This window comes from Nannobrachium achirus (assembly GCF_963921795.1).
Source record: "Nannobrachium achirus genome assembly, chromosome: 15".
Taxonomy (NCBI): Eukaryota; Metazoa; Chordata; class Actinopteri; order Myctophiformes; family Myctophidae; genus Nannobrachium; species Nannobrachium achirus.
The window spans coordinates 23850448-23864531 of record NC_137822.1 but is presented as its reverse complement, the minus strand read 5'-3'; the positions used below and the strand labels follow the sequence as shown (position 1 = coordinate 23864531).

Here is a 14084-nt window from a genome sequence, read left to right as displayed (position 1 = left end):
GACTCGGGATAGAGACTCGGGAGCAAAGCCGTTGCTCCACTTGGAAAGGGGGCAGCTTAGGTGTTTCGGGCATCAAGTACGGATCCCTCCTGAGCGTCTCCCTGGGGAGGTCCCACTGGGAGGAGACCCCATGGCAGACCAAGGGCCAGATCCTGGGAACGCCTTGGGATCCCCCAGGAGGAAATGGGTAGAGTAGAGTTGTTTAGGAAAGTGAAGTCTGGAGCTCTCTGCTGAAACCGCTGACCCCCGGGACGCGACTCCGGATAAGCAGTTGAAGATGGATGGCTGGATGGAAAATCTGATATTTCAAGAAATATAAAACATGGGAAAAAAAGTGTAATGATACTTCCTTGGCCTACTGGCAAGTTTGCACCAGAACTTTGGTGCTAGTCGGTACAGCGGGTTCACAGATTATCCCCAGACAAACAGACAGACTTGTAGAGATCTTTCCTCTTTCAGAGCCACACAAAAAGGACTCGAAAGTCTCAAAGAAATCCTGGCCACACAAGTCTATTTGTATAGTTTTAGTTTGAGTTGTTATCTTTTCAATCTGTTTCTCAACTGTTGGTATGGGGACCACCCGGGGCCCAAATGGATCCTTATCAACGTACACTGTAAGAGAGGTTAATTTCAATGTTAAATAATGTTTTTTAAAGTGTACATTGGGGTCCCAGAGATAAAACGTGGCATCAAATGGGGGTCTTTGGCCTAATGTATATCAAACTGGGGGTCCTTGGAATTAAAAATATTTAGAACCACTGCTCTCTATGTGGTGGAGGGTGTATAATTGGAACTACCATAATCCTGTTGCTGCGGGGTTTTGTCATCACGGCGATCATTCCCACGGTGATGGCTCCTGCGGGGCTGATAGGGATGGTGGTCTCTCCGCAGGTGGTGGTGGTGCTGGGGATCGTAACGCTGGTGATCGTAACGCTGCCGGTGACCGCCGCTGTGTGAAGACCGGTAGGGCTCTTGGTGATAGTTGCTTGGGGGCGGGACATTGCTGTACTGCCCTCCTCCGTGCGGTGCAATGTCATGGCCATGACCAACAGGCCGGACACTGGATTGTTCGAGGGGACTGTGGTGATGATGATGCCTGTCGTCTCTACGCTGTTGGTGGTCGTGGCGATAGTGTTCGTGGTCGTAGCGCTGGTAGTAGTTGCCCGTCCCACCGTGTCCTCCTCGGGACATGTTCTGGTTGTAGTAGACTCCAGTCTGGGACTGCATGGCGCGGGGGTCCCAGGCCCCGTGACCTCCGTACTGCTGCCTTTGGAATGAGGGCTGGCTGTAGAGTGGAGGAGGTGCCAGCAAGCTCTGCTGCCTGCAATGTGGGACAAGTGGGCGGGGATGATGACTGTCACTGTGAGAGGGTCGGTAGCTTCCTTGGTGGTAGTTGCTGTGGCGCGGGGCATTGCCGTACTGCCCTCCTCTGTGTGGCGGTCTGTTATAAGTGTGACCCTGAGGCCTGTAGCCGGATCGGTCGAGGTGGCCATGATGATTTCTGTTGGGATTAAAGCCGAGGTGAGGCCTCCATTGGCTGTGGTTCTCTCTCTCCCAGTCGCCTGGTTTCAACACCTTATCAGGCATTGTGGTTCCAGGGAGAATGACAGCCTTGAACACATAATCGTCTACAAACTGGGGGTTACTGATCTTCACACCAATGGCACTGTTCTGTGTGATGTCACGCAGCGTGGGAATAGGAGACTGTACTGTCGTATCGGGTAGAATGGGGTCTTCATCGCGGCTTAATGTGACTTGGATTCCATGGCACAGCTTAGGCGAAATATCGATTCCCTGGAGAGATTCTGTGCGGTAGAGTTCCTGGATGATGCCACAGAGTGGGTGGGACTTCCCCACAAACAGCACATCACTGCCCAGACTGTTCCTCCTCATCTCCTCAGGGGTCAGATCTGGGTAAACGTCCGCCAAGGCTGCCCTCAGCCTGCCTTCGTCCACAAAGGGCAACAACGCCACGCCCTGCCAAGCATATTTCTTGCCATTCAGATCGATGGCAAAGTCCTCGGGGTAGAAGTCAATGATGGAGGAGTCTGGGCTGGTCATGAGCTTCCTCCACGTTGGAGGCAGAAAGTTACCGCTGTCTGCGGGAAACACTCCCATCAACTGCTCCAGGGGTTTGAATGGCTTAGTTTCTTCCGCAAACTTGGGGAACAATCCTTTAATGTCATTGAAGTCTGAGGCGAATGGAGCATAGTGGAAAGGGAAATACCATGTCCAGGAGGGACACCCCTGGTAGTAGTACTGCAGCACCCAGCAGAGTCCCTCCACGTACGACTGAACCACCTTACGCTTGAAGTCATAGTCAGCCGCGTCCACACCAAACTTGGTCTTATAATACCTCTGCTTCCAGCCTTCCTCCCATAACCTGACGTTGTCTTCGGGTTCAGGATCACTGTCAGCTGTATCCCTGTTGTGCTGCTCGGCTATCTGCATGCTTGTGCCATAGGCCTGATGTCCATCGTTCTGCATGACCTGATGTCTGTCCCTTCCTCCGAGGGTCTCAAGAGCCCCCTGCTGTTCCTGCATTCTCTTCTTCTCTTTCATCCTTCTCTCATCCTGTTTGCGTTTCCTGAAGATGTTGTCTTCAGCTACACCGACTGCCTGCATGATGAGTTCAACTCTCTCCAAGTTGACAAAGCCATTGTGCGTTAGGTAGCCTCCAGTTCTGTGTACGACATCTTTATAAATGTGCACCAGCCTGTCTATTGCACCCTCCCTGATCTCTAAGGATGGTAAATGAGGCAGGAAGTCATTTCCAACGAAGAAGCACAGGAACACCCAGTCATCAACACCTCTCTCAAAGTCAAAGATGAATGGCAAACTGTCCATGGTCAGTTCCTTCTCCAGATACTCACGCAAAACACTGAGCTTGATGAAGATAAACTCCTGTTCAGATGCTCCCATGGTGTCTGGAAACATGTCATGCAATCCCTGGTTCTCCATGGCCATACCCTGGCAGTCTTTGATCTCATGTCCCGTCTGAGCGCACAGTGCACAGCGCTGAGGTTTGTTGGGCTTAAACTCCTCTCTGATTATGGTGAAGTTTGGCTCATGAGTAGCCAGGCCCAGCATGATCAAATCAGCATCAGCTCCACACAGGCAGTGATGTGTGTTGGGGTCGTGGTTGGGCTGAGCTCTCTGTCTCCTGATGTAGTCCATAATCTTGTGTTCTCCCTCTCCAGGGACACTGGCATCAGACAAGACCACTGTGATGTTCTGCCACCCTGGGTCATTGCTCAGTCTGTCTGCGATGTAGTAACGAAGACAGCGAGCAAGGTTATCCATAAACTCTGTTCCTGGAGTGATACAATTGCTGTCAAAACTCTCCTTTATCTCCTCTGGTGGGAGGTATCCTCCTCTCTGCATGATCTCCTCTCGCACACGTCGTTTCTCCTCCACTAGCCCTGTCCCTTCTTTAGAAGCACGGAATCTTCTGGAGCGTTGTTGGTTCATCTTGGCACGGGGAGCCACTCCATCAATGGCCATGTAGAGGAGCCTCCTAGGTCGGACAATATTGAACAGGCGATCAATGTGCTCAAAGATGGCAACCATCATCTCGTCTTGATTTTTAGGTGCAGGTTGGTCTTCAGGATGTGTGCATGGGTGGATGATTCCATTCATGTCCAAGTACAAGTTGTCAAACTCCACTTCGTTGGGATTCATCCTGCTAGTGTCAATGGGAATACTCACTCCATTGTACTCCTTGGACCTTTCCTCGACACATTTAACAATGATGGATGCATGTTTTTTACTCAGCCAACGGAAAAATGCTGGAACTCCCATCTTCAACAAATGACCAGCTAAAAACTGTAAGACCCCAAAAATTCGGAATGTTTAAAATGCATACATTGAGTCATCTTCACACCTTATATAGGCTGACCAGAGCTCTGGTCTGACATCACTCACAACACAAACCATTCCTATACGCACATTATCTATCTATCTATCTATCTATCTATCTATCTATAAATTAGCCAAATCTATGTCTGTGTGTCTGTGTTTGTGGTGTCTGTGTTCATGCACATAGCCAATCACGGGCCAATCAGGGAGGAGCAAAGGGTGACGTCATAATATCGAGGCCTATATAAGGGCCACGAGAGGGGGAGTCTATGCCCATAGCCAATCTGATTGGCTACTGATTGGGAATAAACGGGCATACGTCCGATTAAGCTTGAGGATTGGTAAGCTTCACCTGACATTTTGGCCAACCAGACAAGAAGGGTCTCACTCTAAATGCCCCCTCATTGCAGGAATGTCAGTGCCGACCTGTAGGATGTCTCTGCCTCCACTGAGTACAAATTACCCCAAATCTATAATAAACAAGCCATAGAGGTTTTTCTGTTTAATTAGTAGACATTGTATCTGAACTGTACTGTCATGTGCTTTTCCTTTGTGAACTGCTAATAAAGTATTCAATCAATCAATTAAAATCAAACGATTGCAATAAAGGTTTCAATTCAGTAACCACCTAAACCTTAATATACCTCTATACTTCCACACACTTATACATTATTCAATTCACCTTTACATTCCAATTCCATTTTTGGAAGTCCTAACTCCTCAGGTTCTTAGAGGAAGTTTACCATGGCCCTGCATCCATGGTTCTCTGAGAAAGACAAGAGTGTAATGTTGTACTTACTGGTAAATAACATTTTGAGGTACATTCACTTGAGTTTTCAATGTCATTCCAGAGATAAATATTGTAGTTATTACGCAACAATTACTTTAAAAATACTTTAGTTATAAGTCAATTTGTAGATATTCAATTCTTATTAATAACTTTGAGCGCTTTGTTCCAAGATGTAGGCCACACTTCTGAGCCCGGACAACAACCTTTGAGCGTTTTGTGCCAGGAACATCGCTCAAAGATGTCTGCTCTGCATTGTAGCCATATCTTGGTCTATCAGTAGCATCAATCGAAAGAAAAAGGTGTCAAGAGGTACAGCCTACAGGGAGAGTGAAGTGGCTGATTTAAGTTAGCGGGAGGGGTTGTAGGGTTGCATCAGGCATTGAAGCTACTTTGGTTGCCATGTAGGCCAACATCAGTGCTTTGTACTTGTGTGGGCAGCAACCGGGAGCCAAAGAAGGGGGTGGAAAATGTTGTCTGGTTTAAGACCAGGTACTTTACCCATGCACCACCAAGCGCCCTTGAATACTTTCTCCCCCTGAATTCTTCATCACCTGGGAGAGGACAGGATACTGCTTATTGTAGGCATCCAGGAAGCGCTCAATGGTGGGCTTAGCTTCCGGCGACAGTATCTTCTCAAATGCCAATCTCTGAGTGTGTCTCATCCTGCGCAGCAAGGGTGCAGCCTGGTTCAAGAACATGGCCTTCATGATGACTGGACGGTTCTGTTTGTGGTTACAGTCCATCATGTGAGGACAGTTGTCTTTGCCCTGGAGTTTCTTTATACCCTGGAGTTTCTTTAGTACAGCTACCTCTGTCTTTAGGACTTGTTTGGGCTGCTGGACAGACAACTCTGTTTGCATAGACGTTTGGTCAAGCCGGATGCACCACGGTGGAGTCAAACCCCTAGCCTCCGCAGGGTTGGGTGGGTACTTTACCCCTGCGCCTCCCGAGCACTCTTCTTGTGGGACTGGACAGTTCTGTTCGCGGTTGCAGTCCGCCTCCTCCCGTACATTAGCCTCCAGCGTCGTTGGTGTGGAAATCGGTGGACAGTTGTCAGTGTCACTAAGGGGCTCTTCTTGCAGGATGTCCTCTGTGTTCTGCTGTAGCTTGTCTGGCAGTACCAAGGCATTGTCCATGCCTATGTGAGCTGGAGTGACCTGCTCAGAAATGGTCACTGAGGTAGTCAAAGTGAGCAGATCCTCTGTGCCACATTTATCCCAGTCATTTGGGTCATTCTCCAACATGATGGCATCACAGAGCCGCTCTTCTTGCAAGAAGACCTCTACGTTTTCCTGCTGTTGCTCATCTGGCAGCACCAAGGCATTGGCCATGCCTATGTCGGCTGGCATGAGATTCTGAGAAGTGGTTGCTGAAGCAGTCATAGTCAGCAGATCTTCTGTGCCACAATTCTTCCGGTCGCACGGGTCATTCTCCAACACGTTACGGTTGCAGAGGTGGTCTTCCAGCAAATTTACCTCTGTGTTTTCCTTCTGTAGCTCATTCGACAGCACAGAGGCATTGTCGGCTGGCTTGAGCTGTTGCGAAGTGGTCGCCGAAGCAGTCATAGTCAGCAGATCTTCTGTGCCACATTTCTCCCAGTCGTACAGGTCATTCTCCAACACGTTGGCGTTGCAGAGGCGGTCTTCCTGCAAGATGACCTCTGTATTTTCCTGCTTTAGCTCATTTGGCAACGCAGAGGCATTGTCAGCTGGCGTGAGGTGGGTGAGCTGCTGAGTAATGGTCTCTGAAGCAGTCATAGTCATAAGATCTTCTGTGCCACATTTTCCGATGTCGTACAATTGATTCTCCAGCATGTTGGCGTCGCTGAGGTGCTCTCCTTGCAGGAAGACATCTGTGCTTTCCTGCTGTAGCTCATCCGGCAGTGCCGAGGCATCGGCCATGTAGGCTTGCATGGGGTGGGTGAGCTGCTGAGCCGTGGTCACTATGGCAGACATGGTATGCAGATCTCCTATGCTACACATCTGTGACACAGGTGTGGGGATGAGAGGATGATTGTCGGCTCCACCGAGACACTCTTCTTGCAGGACGTCCTCTGTGTTCTCCTGCTGTAGCTTGTATGCTGGGCTTAGGTGGGTTTGCTGCTGAGCAGTGGTCGCCAAGTCAGTCGTAGTCAGAACTTCTGTGCCACATTTCTCCTCCCAGTCATACAGGTCATTCTCCAACACGTTGTGGCTCTTCATAGCGTTCTCAAACACTGCTGTCAGGAGTTGATAGTTAGGTTTAGTGAAGTAGTCCAAAGTTAAGATGTGTTCCAAGAAGATGCTGAACTCGGAAGGAAGGTGTTTAAGCATAAGTTGATTGTTATTTGTCTCTTTGAGGTTTCCTACCTCTTCTTTGTCTTTAACCTGTGTCCAGGGCAGCTTTCCAACCATGAACTCAACCAGCATGTAGAAGAGAGACCAAAGGTCATCATGGCGACCCATTTCTTTATTCTTATGTGCGTTGACAGAAGCATACCTCACGGTGCCACTGAATCCAGGCGCAGTACGTGGTGGGCGGACATCCTGGCAGGAGTTGGTGAACTGACGGGCCAGGCCAAAATCAAGCATATAGCAGCATCTGCATGTGCTGGCTAGTCGCCCCATGGCAAAGTTCGAGGGTTTGATGTCACGATGCAGAAAGCCCACAGAATGGATGATTTCAATGGCCGCTAGAATCTGTCTACCAAGTCTCAGTGTGGTGGAGACGGAAAAGGTGCCATGACTTGTGGTTTTTCGTAAATCTGCTAGATTCCTCCCCTGCAGTTCCATGATAACGTAGTTGAAGCGTTCATTTTGTCCACAGTGCACAAAACTGCACACATGGTCTCTACCCTGGAGTTTCTTTAAAACAGCTACCTCCGTCTTCAGGACCTGTATCTTTTGTTGCTGGGCAGACTCTACCTTTAAGGCTACACGGGCTTGGCTCAGCTGGTCTAAAACCTCGTATATCTCTCCAAACCCACCTCCACCTATCTTCTTCACCACTTCCCATCTCTCCACCACATCTCCCACGGACAGCATGTCGGTCTGCTCTCCAGCTCCACTCATCCTGTGTGCCCTAAGTGCTTACAATGACTAACATTAAGCTAGTTTACTAGAGGCCTCTTTCCCCTTTCCCTCTCTCTCTGTCTCTATGGTTTTTCTTGGACAAAGTCAACACCTTAAGGCATCTTCACCACCTTATATAACATAGAAGATTGCCCTATCGATGCCAAAATGTTGGAGAATGACCCTTACAATTTCACACACAACACCCTTACAACATCACAGACAAAATACACTATTGCTATATATACTAACAATGCCGATTCATTCAGCAATTGGAAGCTCCTGCCACAATTTGTTATTACAGTGCAGTACTAAAGAGGTCAGTCATTTGAACAGTGTTTGTTTGTATTTAAAGACAGACTCCACACATCCAAAGTGTGGTTTAATTCTCAGGAAAACAAATCTCTGATCAATAAAATTACATGCTAACAATTTTCCCCTACCCCAAAATGTTCCTAAATGGGATCTCAAACTTGCCAAATCTCTACCCTCATTTAAGAATGCTAGGATTCTAATATACCACATCCTTGATATCAACATACCGACCCCCCCACCAATAAATAAACCCATTACTATTAAAAATAAAAAATTATAAAAAATATTATTATTATAACCACTCGTCACACATGTATCACTGGCTAAATGCAACATTAGACTACCTGTAATTAGCCTACTTTTTTGTGGGCTATGTTGTCATTAGAATGTCTAAGTAAGTTATGAATGAATTGCAATGTAAATATTGTAACCTAGTTTTGATATCATTTTACGATGTAGGTGTAAGGGGGTGAAAGGAAGCGGTATTCTTATTTTTTAGTTTTTCTTTATTACTAACTATTTCCATGTATTCTTTCTGTCTTTCTACTTTTGAATACATTGTTGGACTGTTGTGATATGTTGTTAATGCTGTTTCCCCCCTGAACCAACTCCTCCTCCTGTGCATGTGTGTCCTGAACTGAGAGCGGATAGGGTAACTAGGCCCAGTAGCTCAGCCAATGTGGGCGGCTGGCAGAGTGAGAGGCGGCCTTTAAAATGAGAGCCAGAGTCATTCTGTCTCTGAACGAGGAAGGAGACGGACGTGTGTGTGAAGGCAGAGGCAGGTGAACGGGAGGAGGAACCGGCGATATGAGAGACTGATGACTGACTGTTACCAGGGAAGCATGAGCAGTAAACCTTAACTAAGAAACCTTGATGACGGCAATGAGTGAGCTCCACAGTGCGACGCAGTGATCCAGCAACACGGTGGCCCAGCAGAACCAGCAGTGTTCCCGCGGACCATCTACCCGGATCCAGACGAGCCGAGACGAGCCGCTCTATCTGAGCTGACGAGAGGGGTCGGAGTGGTGACAGTGGTGTCGTGCGTATTACCCGCACTGGCAGCCACTTGGCTGCCTGGTTGTGAGTATCCCATCTGAGCACCATTGTCTATTCGAGCCACTGACCTGAAGTTGTGCCAATGAATTGAAGTATACGAGGATACTGGCCTATTTTCCTTGTTCGCAGATGCGTGGGCCTATGAAGTAGACGTTACCGAAGAGTTGCTGTGTCCCTCCACACCTTGCACTCACTTTGATTTCTATTATCATTGTTATTACTATTATTATTATACCTGCCTTCACCTATTCCTGTGTATAACGTAGATATCTACCACACGTCCCTACTGAATCGCATTAAGTGCAATATTATTATTATTATATAACCAGCCTTAACTGCTAAACGGCAAATATTGCACCCGCACTTGAATTGTGCGGTGGATCTGATAAGGGGGGAAGTTTACCCGGGTTTGTTTGGTTTTATTGTTGGTAGTGTCTTTTTTTTTAGGTTTTAGTGTAGTGGCGCCGTAGGAGCATAGGGTTCTTTTATTTTATCTTGCATTGTATTTTATGGCGTGATAGAAGCCCCTGTAATTTAGAAATAAAGCTTTGTTATACTTTTCTAAATTGGTGTCCTGGTCACTCTCTCCTGAAATATTATATTGCTCTGGTATCCCGTATGACGAACCTGTGTGTCCTTAAAGGTTACGTATTTAACGAACCTTCTTTCCTCTTTAATAGAGGTGGCGTTGTCGGAAGTCTTATATATTATATGGGTACGCTAATGGTAATACTTAAACAATACACTTCAACCAAGGGGTGTAATCATAATTATTTATTAGCAAATCTCAGTAATAAGGTGTTGACAAAGGTACCAGTTTTAACACTGGCTGTTAATGTGAGTCGGGCCACTATTACATTTGACGTGGGTCGGCAGGGTCGGGTACAGAGCAATATAAAGGAGAGACTGAACAATTGTGTGACCTGAACTTGTGATTTATAATGATGATGATGCCGGTATATCCAGGCGCCCCATGGCTGCCAACGTTTAGAGGTACAGAAGGCGAAACTAAATACAGAGAGTGGAAAGAACAGATTAAGGGGCTATTGAGCACACAAAATGTTAACGAGGCTAAGAAAGTAGCTATTTTGCGACAAACTCTAACGGACGAGGCTAGGCGACAGGTTAATGTGTTGGATGAGGGGGATCGAGACACAGTAGTACAAATCTTTACATATCTAGACGGCGTGTATAAAGAAAAAATTCCTGTCTCAAAGGTACGCTCACAGTTTTATAGTTGTACACAGCGCCCTGGGGAGAGCGTTAATGCATTTATTTTAAGGCTTAGAGAACTGTTTTGTGGGTTACGACGATACGATGCCACTACAGCCCCCACCGAGGCCATGTTACGAGACCAGTTTCTTATAGGGTTAGCTGAGGGCCCACTTGGCCAGGCCCTGCGAATATATGCTCGACGCCATCCAGACGAAGATTTCGCTGCACTACGAGAAGAGGCTTTGCTTTTGGACACGGAACATGGAGGTAGACCAGCTGCTGAAATTGCCTGTCATAATGTTAACCCTGTAACTGTCCCTGTGCCACCACAGACCTCTGCTTGGAGAGACGAACTGAAGCGAGAAATAATGGAGGCTCTTAAGATGCAGATGCACCAGTTCACGAAGGAGTTCATGAATGAGATCCGACCACTCCTACAACCCGCCACTCCTGCTGTGCGCCCTCAACCGCCGCCTAGACGCCGGTATGAGCCGTCCCAGAGAAATGAGTGGGATGAGAGAGGTAGGCCGATATGTCGACAATGTAAGCAGCCAGGCCATTTAGCGAGGTTATGTGGAAACAACCAGCAGTTCCTCAAGATGGTGACGGAGCAGAGCACGGAGATGGAGGAGCTACGTGGCCAGCTCAGGCAGGCCAAGAAGGAGCTGAAGACCGCCACAGCTAAAGTGGAGGAGATGACCGAGCGGCTACAGACCGTACAGGATCAGATGCAGGGATGGGAGGAAGACGCAGCGGAGGCTCAGGATCTGAAGGAGGCCTCGGACTGGAGACTACAACAGTTTCAGTCAGCCTTGAGTCAGTTAGAAGCTAGGTTAAAAGCAGCGTCTCAGGAGACAGAGGCAGTGCACAGAGAGCAGGCAGTGTGGGTGGGAAATGTGTGTGAGCTCCAGGGGAGGTGCGCCGCCCTTGAGGAGGAGCGCTACGAGGCCCTGGCTAAAGTCTGTGACGGTGCTCAGCTCACCGAAGAGGCTACGTTACAGAAGGAGCAGGCCCTTCTGAGGGAGAAGCAGAGGTGTGATGAGTTGGAGAAGGCCAAGGAGACCATTAAGCAGCTGATCCAGGATGCTGCTGTACACACCAGGAAAGAGGTGGAGAGTGTGCGTGAGCAGTGTAATGCCCAAATCCGCCACATGTCTGAGGAGTTGTCTGCCCTGCAGCGGGAGGGTGCCGACAAGGAGTCTCAGATTGAGAGGTCCGGGCGAGAGAGGAGAGCCAAAGTGGAGGAGCCCCAGCGGGCTCTGCAGGAGCCGGGCCGCCAGACGGAGGATTCATCCCTATTGAAGAGGAGGCCAGAGGAGGGTTTGGAGAAGCTCCATGAGGCCCACTTCGACATGCAGAAGAAGAGGGAGGTAATTGACGACCTGGAACCCAAAGTGGACGGCGATATGGCAAAGAAGATTGATGCGCTCCAGGAGATCTTGAGGAAGGAAGACGAGGACTTGAAGCACATGGTGGAGTGTTGCATGCGCTATATGGAGAAGGCCAAGGTGATCAAGACTTTAGACCCCAGACAGCGCAAGCGTATGTACGAGCGGAGAGCAGGTAGGAAGTTGACTTCTTGGCGGGATCGAATAGTGCACAGTAATGTTTAAAGGTATGTGTAGCTCCCAGCGACCAGCAGTGCGCACTGAGTTAATGCATGAGCCGTGTTGGTTTTTTCTCTTTCCTGTAGGATAGTTGCAGGGACTGGCAACGATTAAGAGGGGGAGAGTGTAAGGGGGTGAAAGGAAGCGGTATTCTTATTTTTTAGTTTTTCTTTATTACTAACTATTTCCATGTATTCTTTCTGTCTTTCTACTTTTGAATACATTGTTGGACTGTTGTGATATGTTGTTAATGCTGTTTCCCCCCTGAACCAACTCCTCCTCCTGTGCATGTGTGTCCTGAACTGAGAGCGGATAGGGTAACTAGGCCCAGTAGCTCAGCCAATGTGGGCGGCTGGCAGAGTGAGAGGCGGCCTTTAAAATGAGAGCCAGAGTCATTCTGTCTCTGAACGAGGAAGGAGACGGACGTGTGTGTGAAGGCAGAGGCAGGTGAACGGGAGGAGGAACCGGCGATATGAGAGACTGATGACTGACTGTTACCAGGGAAGCATGAGCAGTAAACCTTAACTAAGAAACCTTGATGACGGCAATGAGTGAGCTCCACAGTGCGACGCAGTGATCCAGCAACACGGTGGCCCAGCAGAACCAGCAGTGTTCCCGCGGACCATCTACCCGGATCCAGACGAGCCGAGACGAGCCGCTCTATCTGAGCTGACGAGAGGGGTCGGAGTGGTGACAGTGGTGTCGTGCGTATTACCCGCACTGGCAGCCACTTGGCTGCCTGGTTGTGAGTATCCCATCTGAGCACCATTGTCTATTCGAGCCACTGACCTGAAGTTGTGCCAATGAATTGAAGTATACGAGGATACTGGCCTATTTTCCTTGTTCGCAGATGCGTGGGCCTATGAAGTAGACGTTACCGAAGAGTTGCTGTGTCCCTCCACACCTTGCACTCACTTTGATTTCTATTATCATTGTTATTACTATTATTATTATACCTGCCTTCACCTATTCCTGTGTATAACGTAGATATCTACCACACGTCCCTACTGAATCGCATTAAGTGCAATATTATTATTATTATATAACCAGCCTTAACTGCTAAACGGCAAATATTGCACCCGCACTTGAATTGTGCGGTGGATCTGATAAGGGGGGAAGTTTACCCGGGTTTGTTTGGTTTTATTGTTGGTAGTGTCTTTTTTTTTAGGTTTTAGTGTAGTGGCGCCGTAGGAGCATAGGGTTCTTTTATTTTATCTTGCATTGTATTTTATGGCGTGATAGAAGCCCCTGTAATTTAGAAATAAAGCTTTGTTATACTTTTCTAAATTGGTGTCCTGGTCACTCTCTCCTGAAATATTATATTGCTCTGGTATCCCGTATGACGAACCTGTGTGTCCTTAAAGGTTACGTATTTAACGAACCTTCTTTCCTCTTTAATAGAGGTGGCGTTGTCGGAAGTCTTATATATTATATGGGTACGCTAATGGTAATACTTAAACAATACACTTCAACCAAGGGGTGTAATCATAATTATTTATTAGCAAATCTCAGTAATAAGGTGTTGACAAAGGTACCAGTTTTAACACTGGCTGTTAATGTGAGTCGGGCCACTATTACATAGGCAGTGGTAGAATAAAGATAATTGTGTTAAGATAAACTTAATTAATAAAAAATAACAACAGCGTGTGTTGAAAATCTGCCATATAATGTTTTTACATGGGCTTATAGAAGGAAAACTCTGTGCGGTTCATTGAGATGATATTCTACAAGTTCAGAATCAGAGTGTAGGTCTGTGTGGTGTTCTGCTTACGTCCTGTACCTGATGACAAAACACAGCGTGTCACTCTCACACCGGCTTTCACAGAGAGGGGGCAATGAAGGCCACTTTTGGGGATACATTTCCATTAGATGCTTTTAGAGAACTGCTGAGTGACAAAAAACACCAGGATTTTCATAGATAAGTCTGACTTTAAAGTATGCATATCCCCTGGGCCGGTTCTAGCTTGTCTGAATCACAATGTAAAGTAGGTTGGTATCAGCCGGTAAAACGCAGGAGTCTGTCCCCGTTACAATGCGCTAGACCCCTGGGAGATGGATTACTGAGGTGGAGCGCCAGACCTACCATCAGCTCCCAGTACTTTCCTGACTTGCTGCACCCAAGCCTGGTACTCATACCTTCTGGTCCAAGGCGAGAGCTCTACCGACTGAGCAACCGGACACCATGATCCCCCT

General features: G+C 47.8%; 3 protein-coding genes across 3 annotated transcripts in view; all 3 read right to left on the bottom strand.

Moving 5' to 3' along the window:
- Nucleotides 1-765: 765 nt before the first annotated feature.
- LOC308299708 (5'-3' exoribonuclease 2-like) lies at nucleotides 766-3801 on the bottom strand (the record flags this gene model as incomplete). Its single annotated transcript, XM_080743498.1, has 1 exon — nucleotides 766-3801. The coding sequence occupies one exon, from the start codon at nucleotides 3799-3801 to the stop codon at nucleotides 766-768; it is 3036 nt and encodes a 1011-aa protein (XP_080599624.1).
- Nucleotides 3802-5142: 1341 nt separating this feature from the next.
- Nucleotides 5143-7698, bottom strand: LOC308299707 (uncharacterized protein; the record flags this gene model as incomplete). The annotated part of the gene is made up of 1 exon (XM_080743497.1): nucleotides 5143-7698. One exon carries the CDS (start codon nucleotides 7696-7698, stop codon nucleotides 5143-5145), a length of 2556 nt encoding a protein of 851 aa, XP_080599623.1.
- A 5917-nt stretch (nucleotides 7699-13615) lies between these two features.
- Nucleotides 13616-14084, bottom strand: part of LOC308299706 (chondroitin sulfate proteoglycan 4-like) — a gene marked incomplete at both ends in the record, with an annotated part of 62556 nt that continues 62087 nt past the window's right edge. Inside the window, 2 exons of the mRNA XM_080743496.1 lie at nucleotides 13616-13671; nucleotides 13975-14082. Of these exons, the coding sequence (XP_080599622.1) occupies nucleotides 13616-13671; nucleotides 13975-14082 (164 nt within the window). The remainder of the gene's footprint in view (nucleotides 13672-13974; nucleotides 14083-14084) is intronic.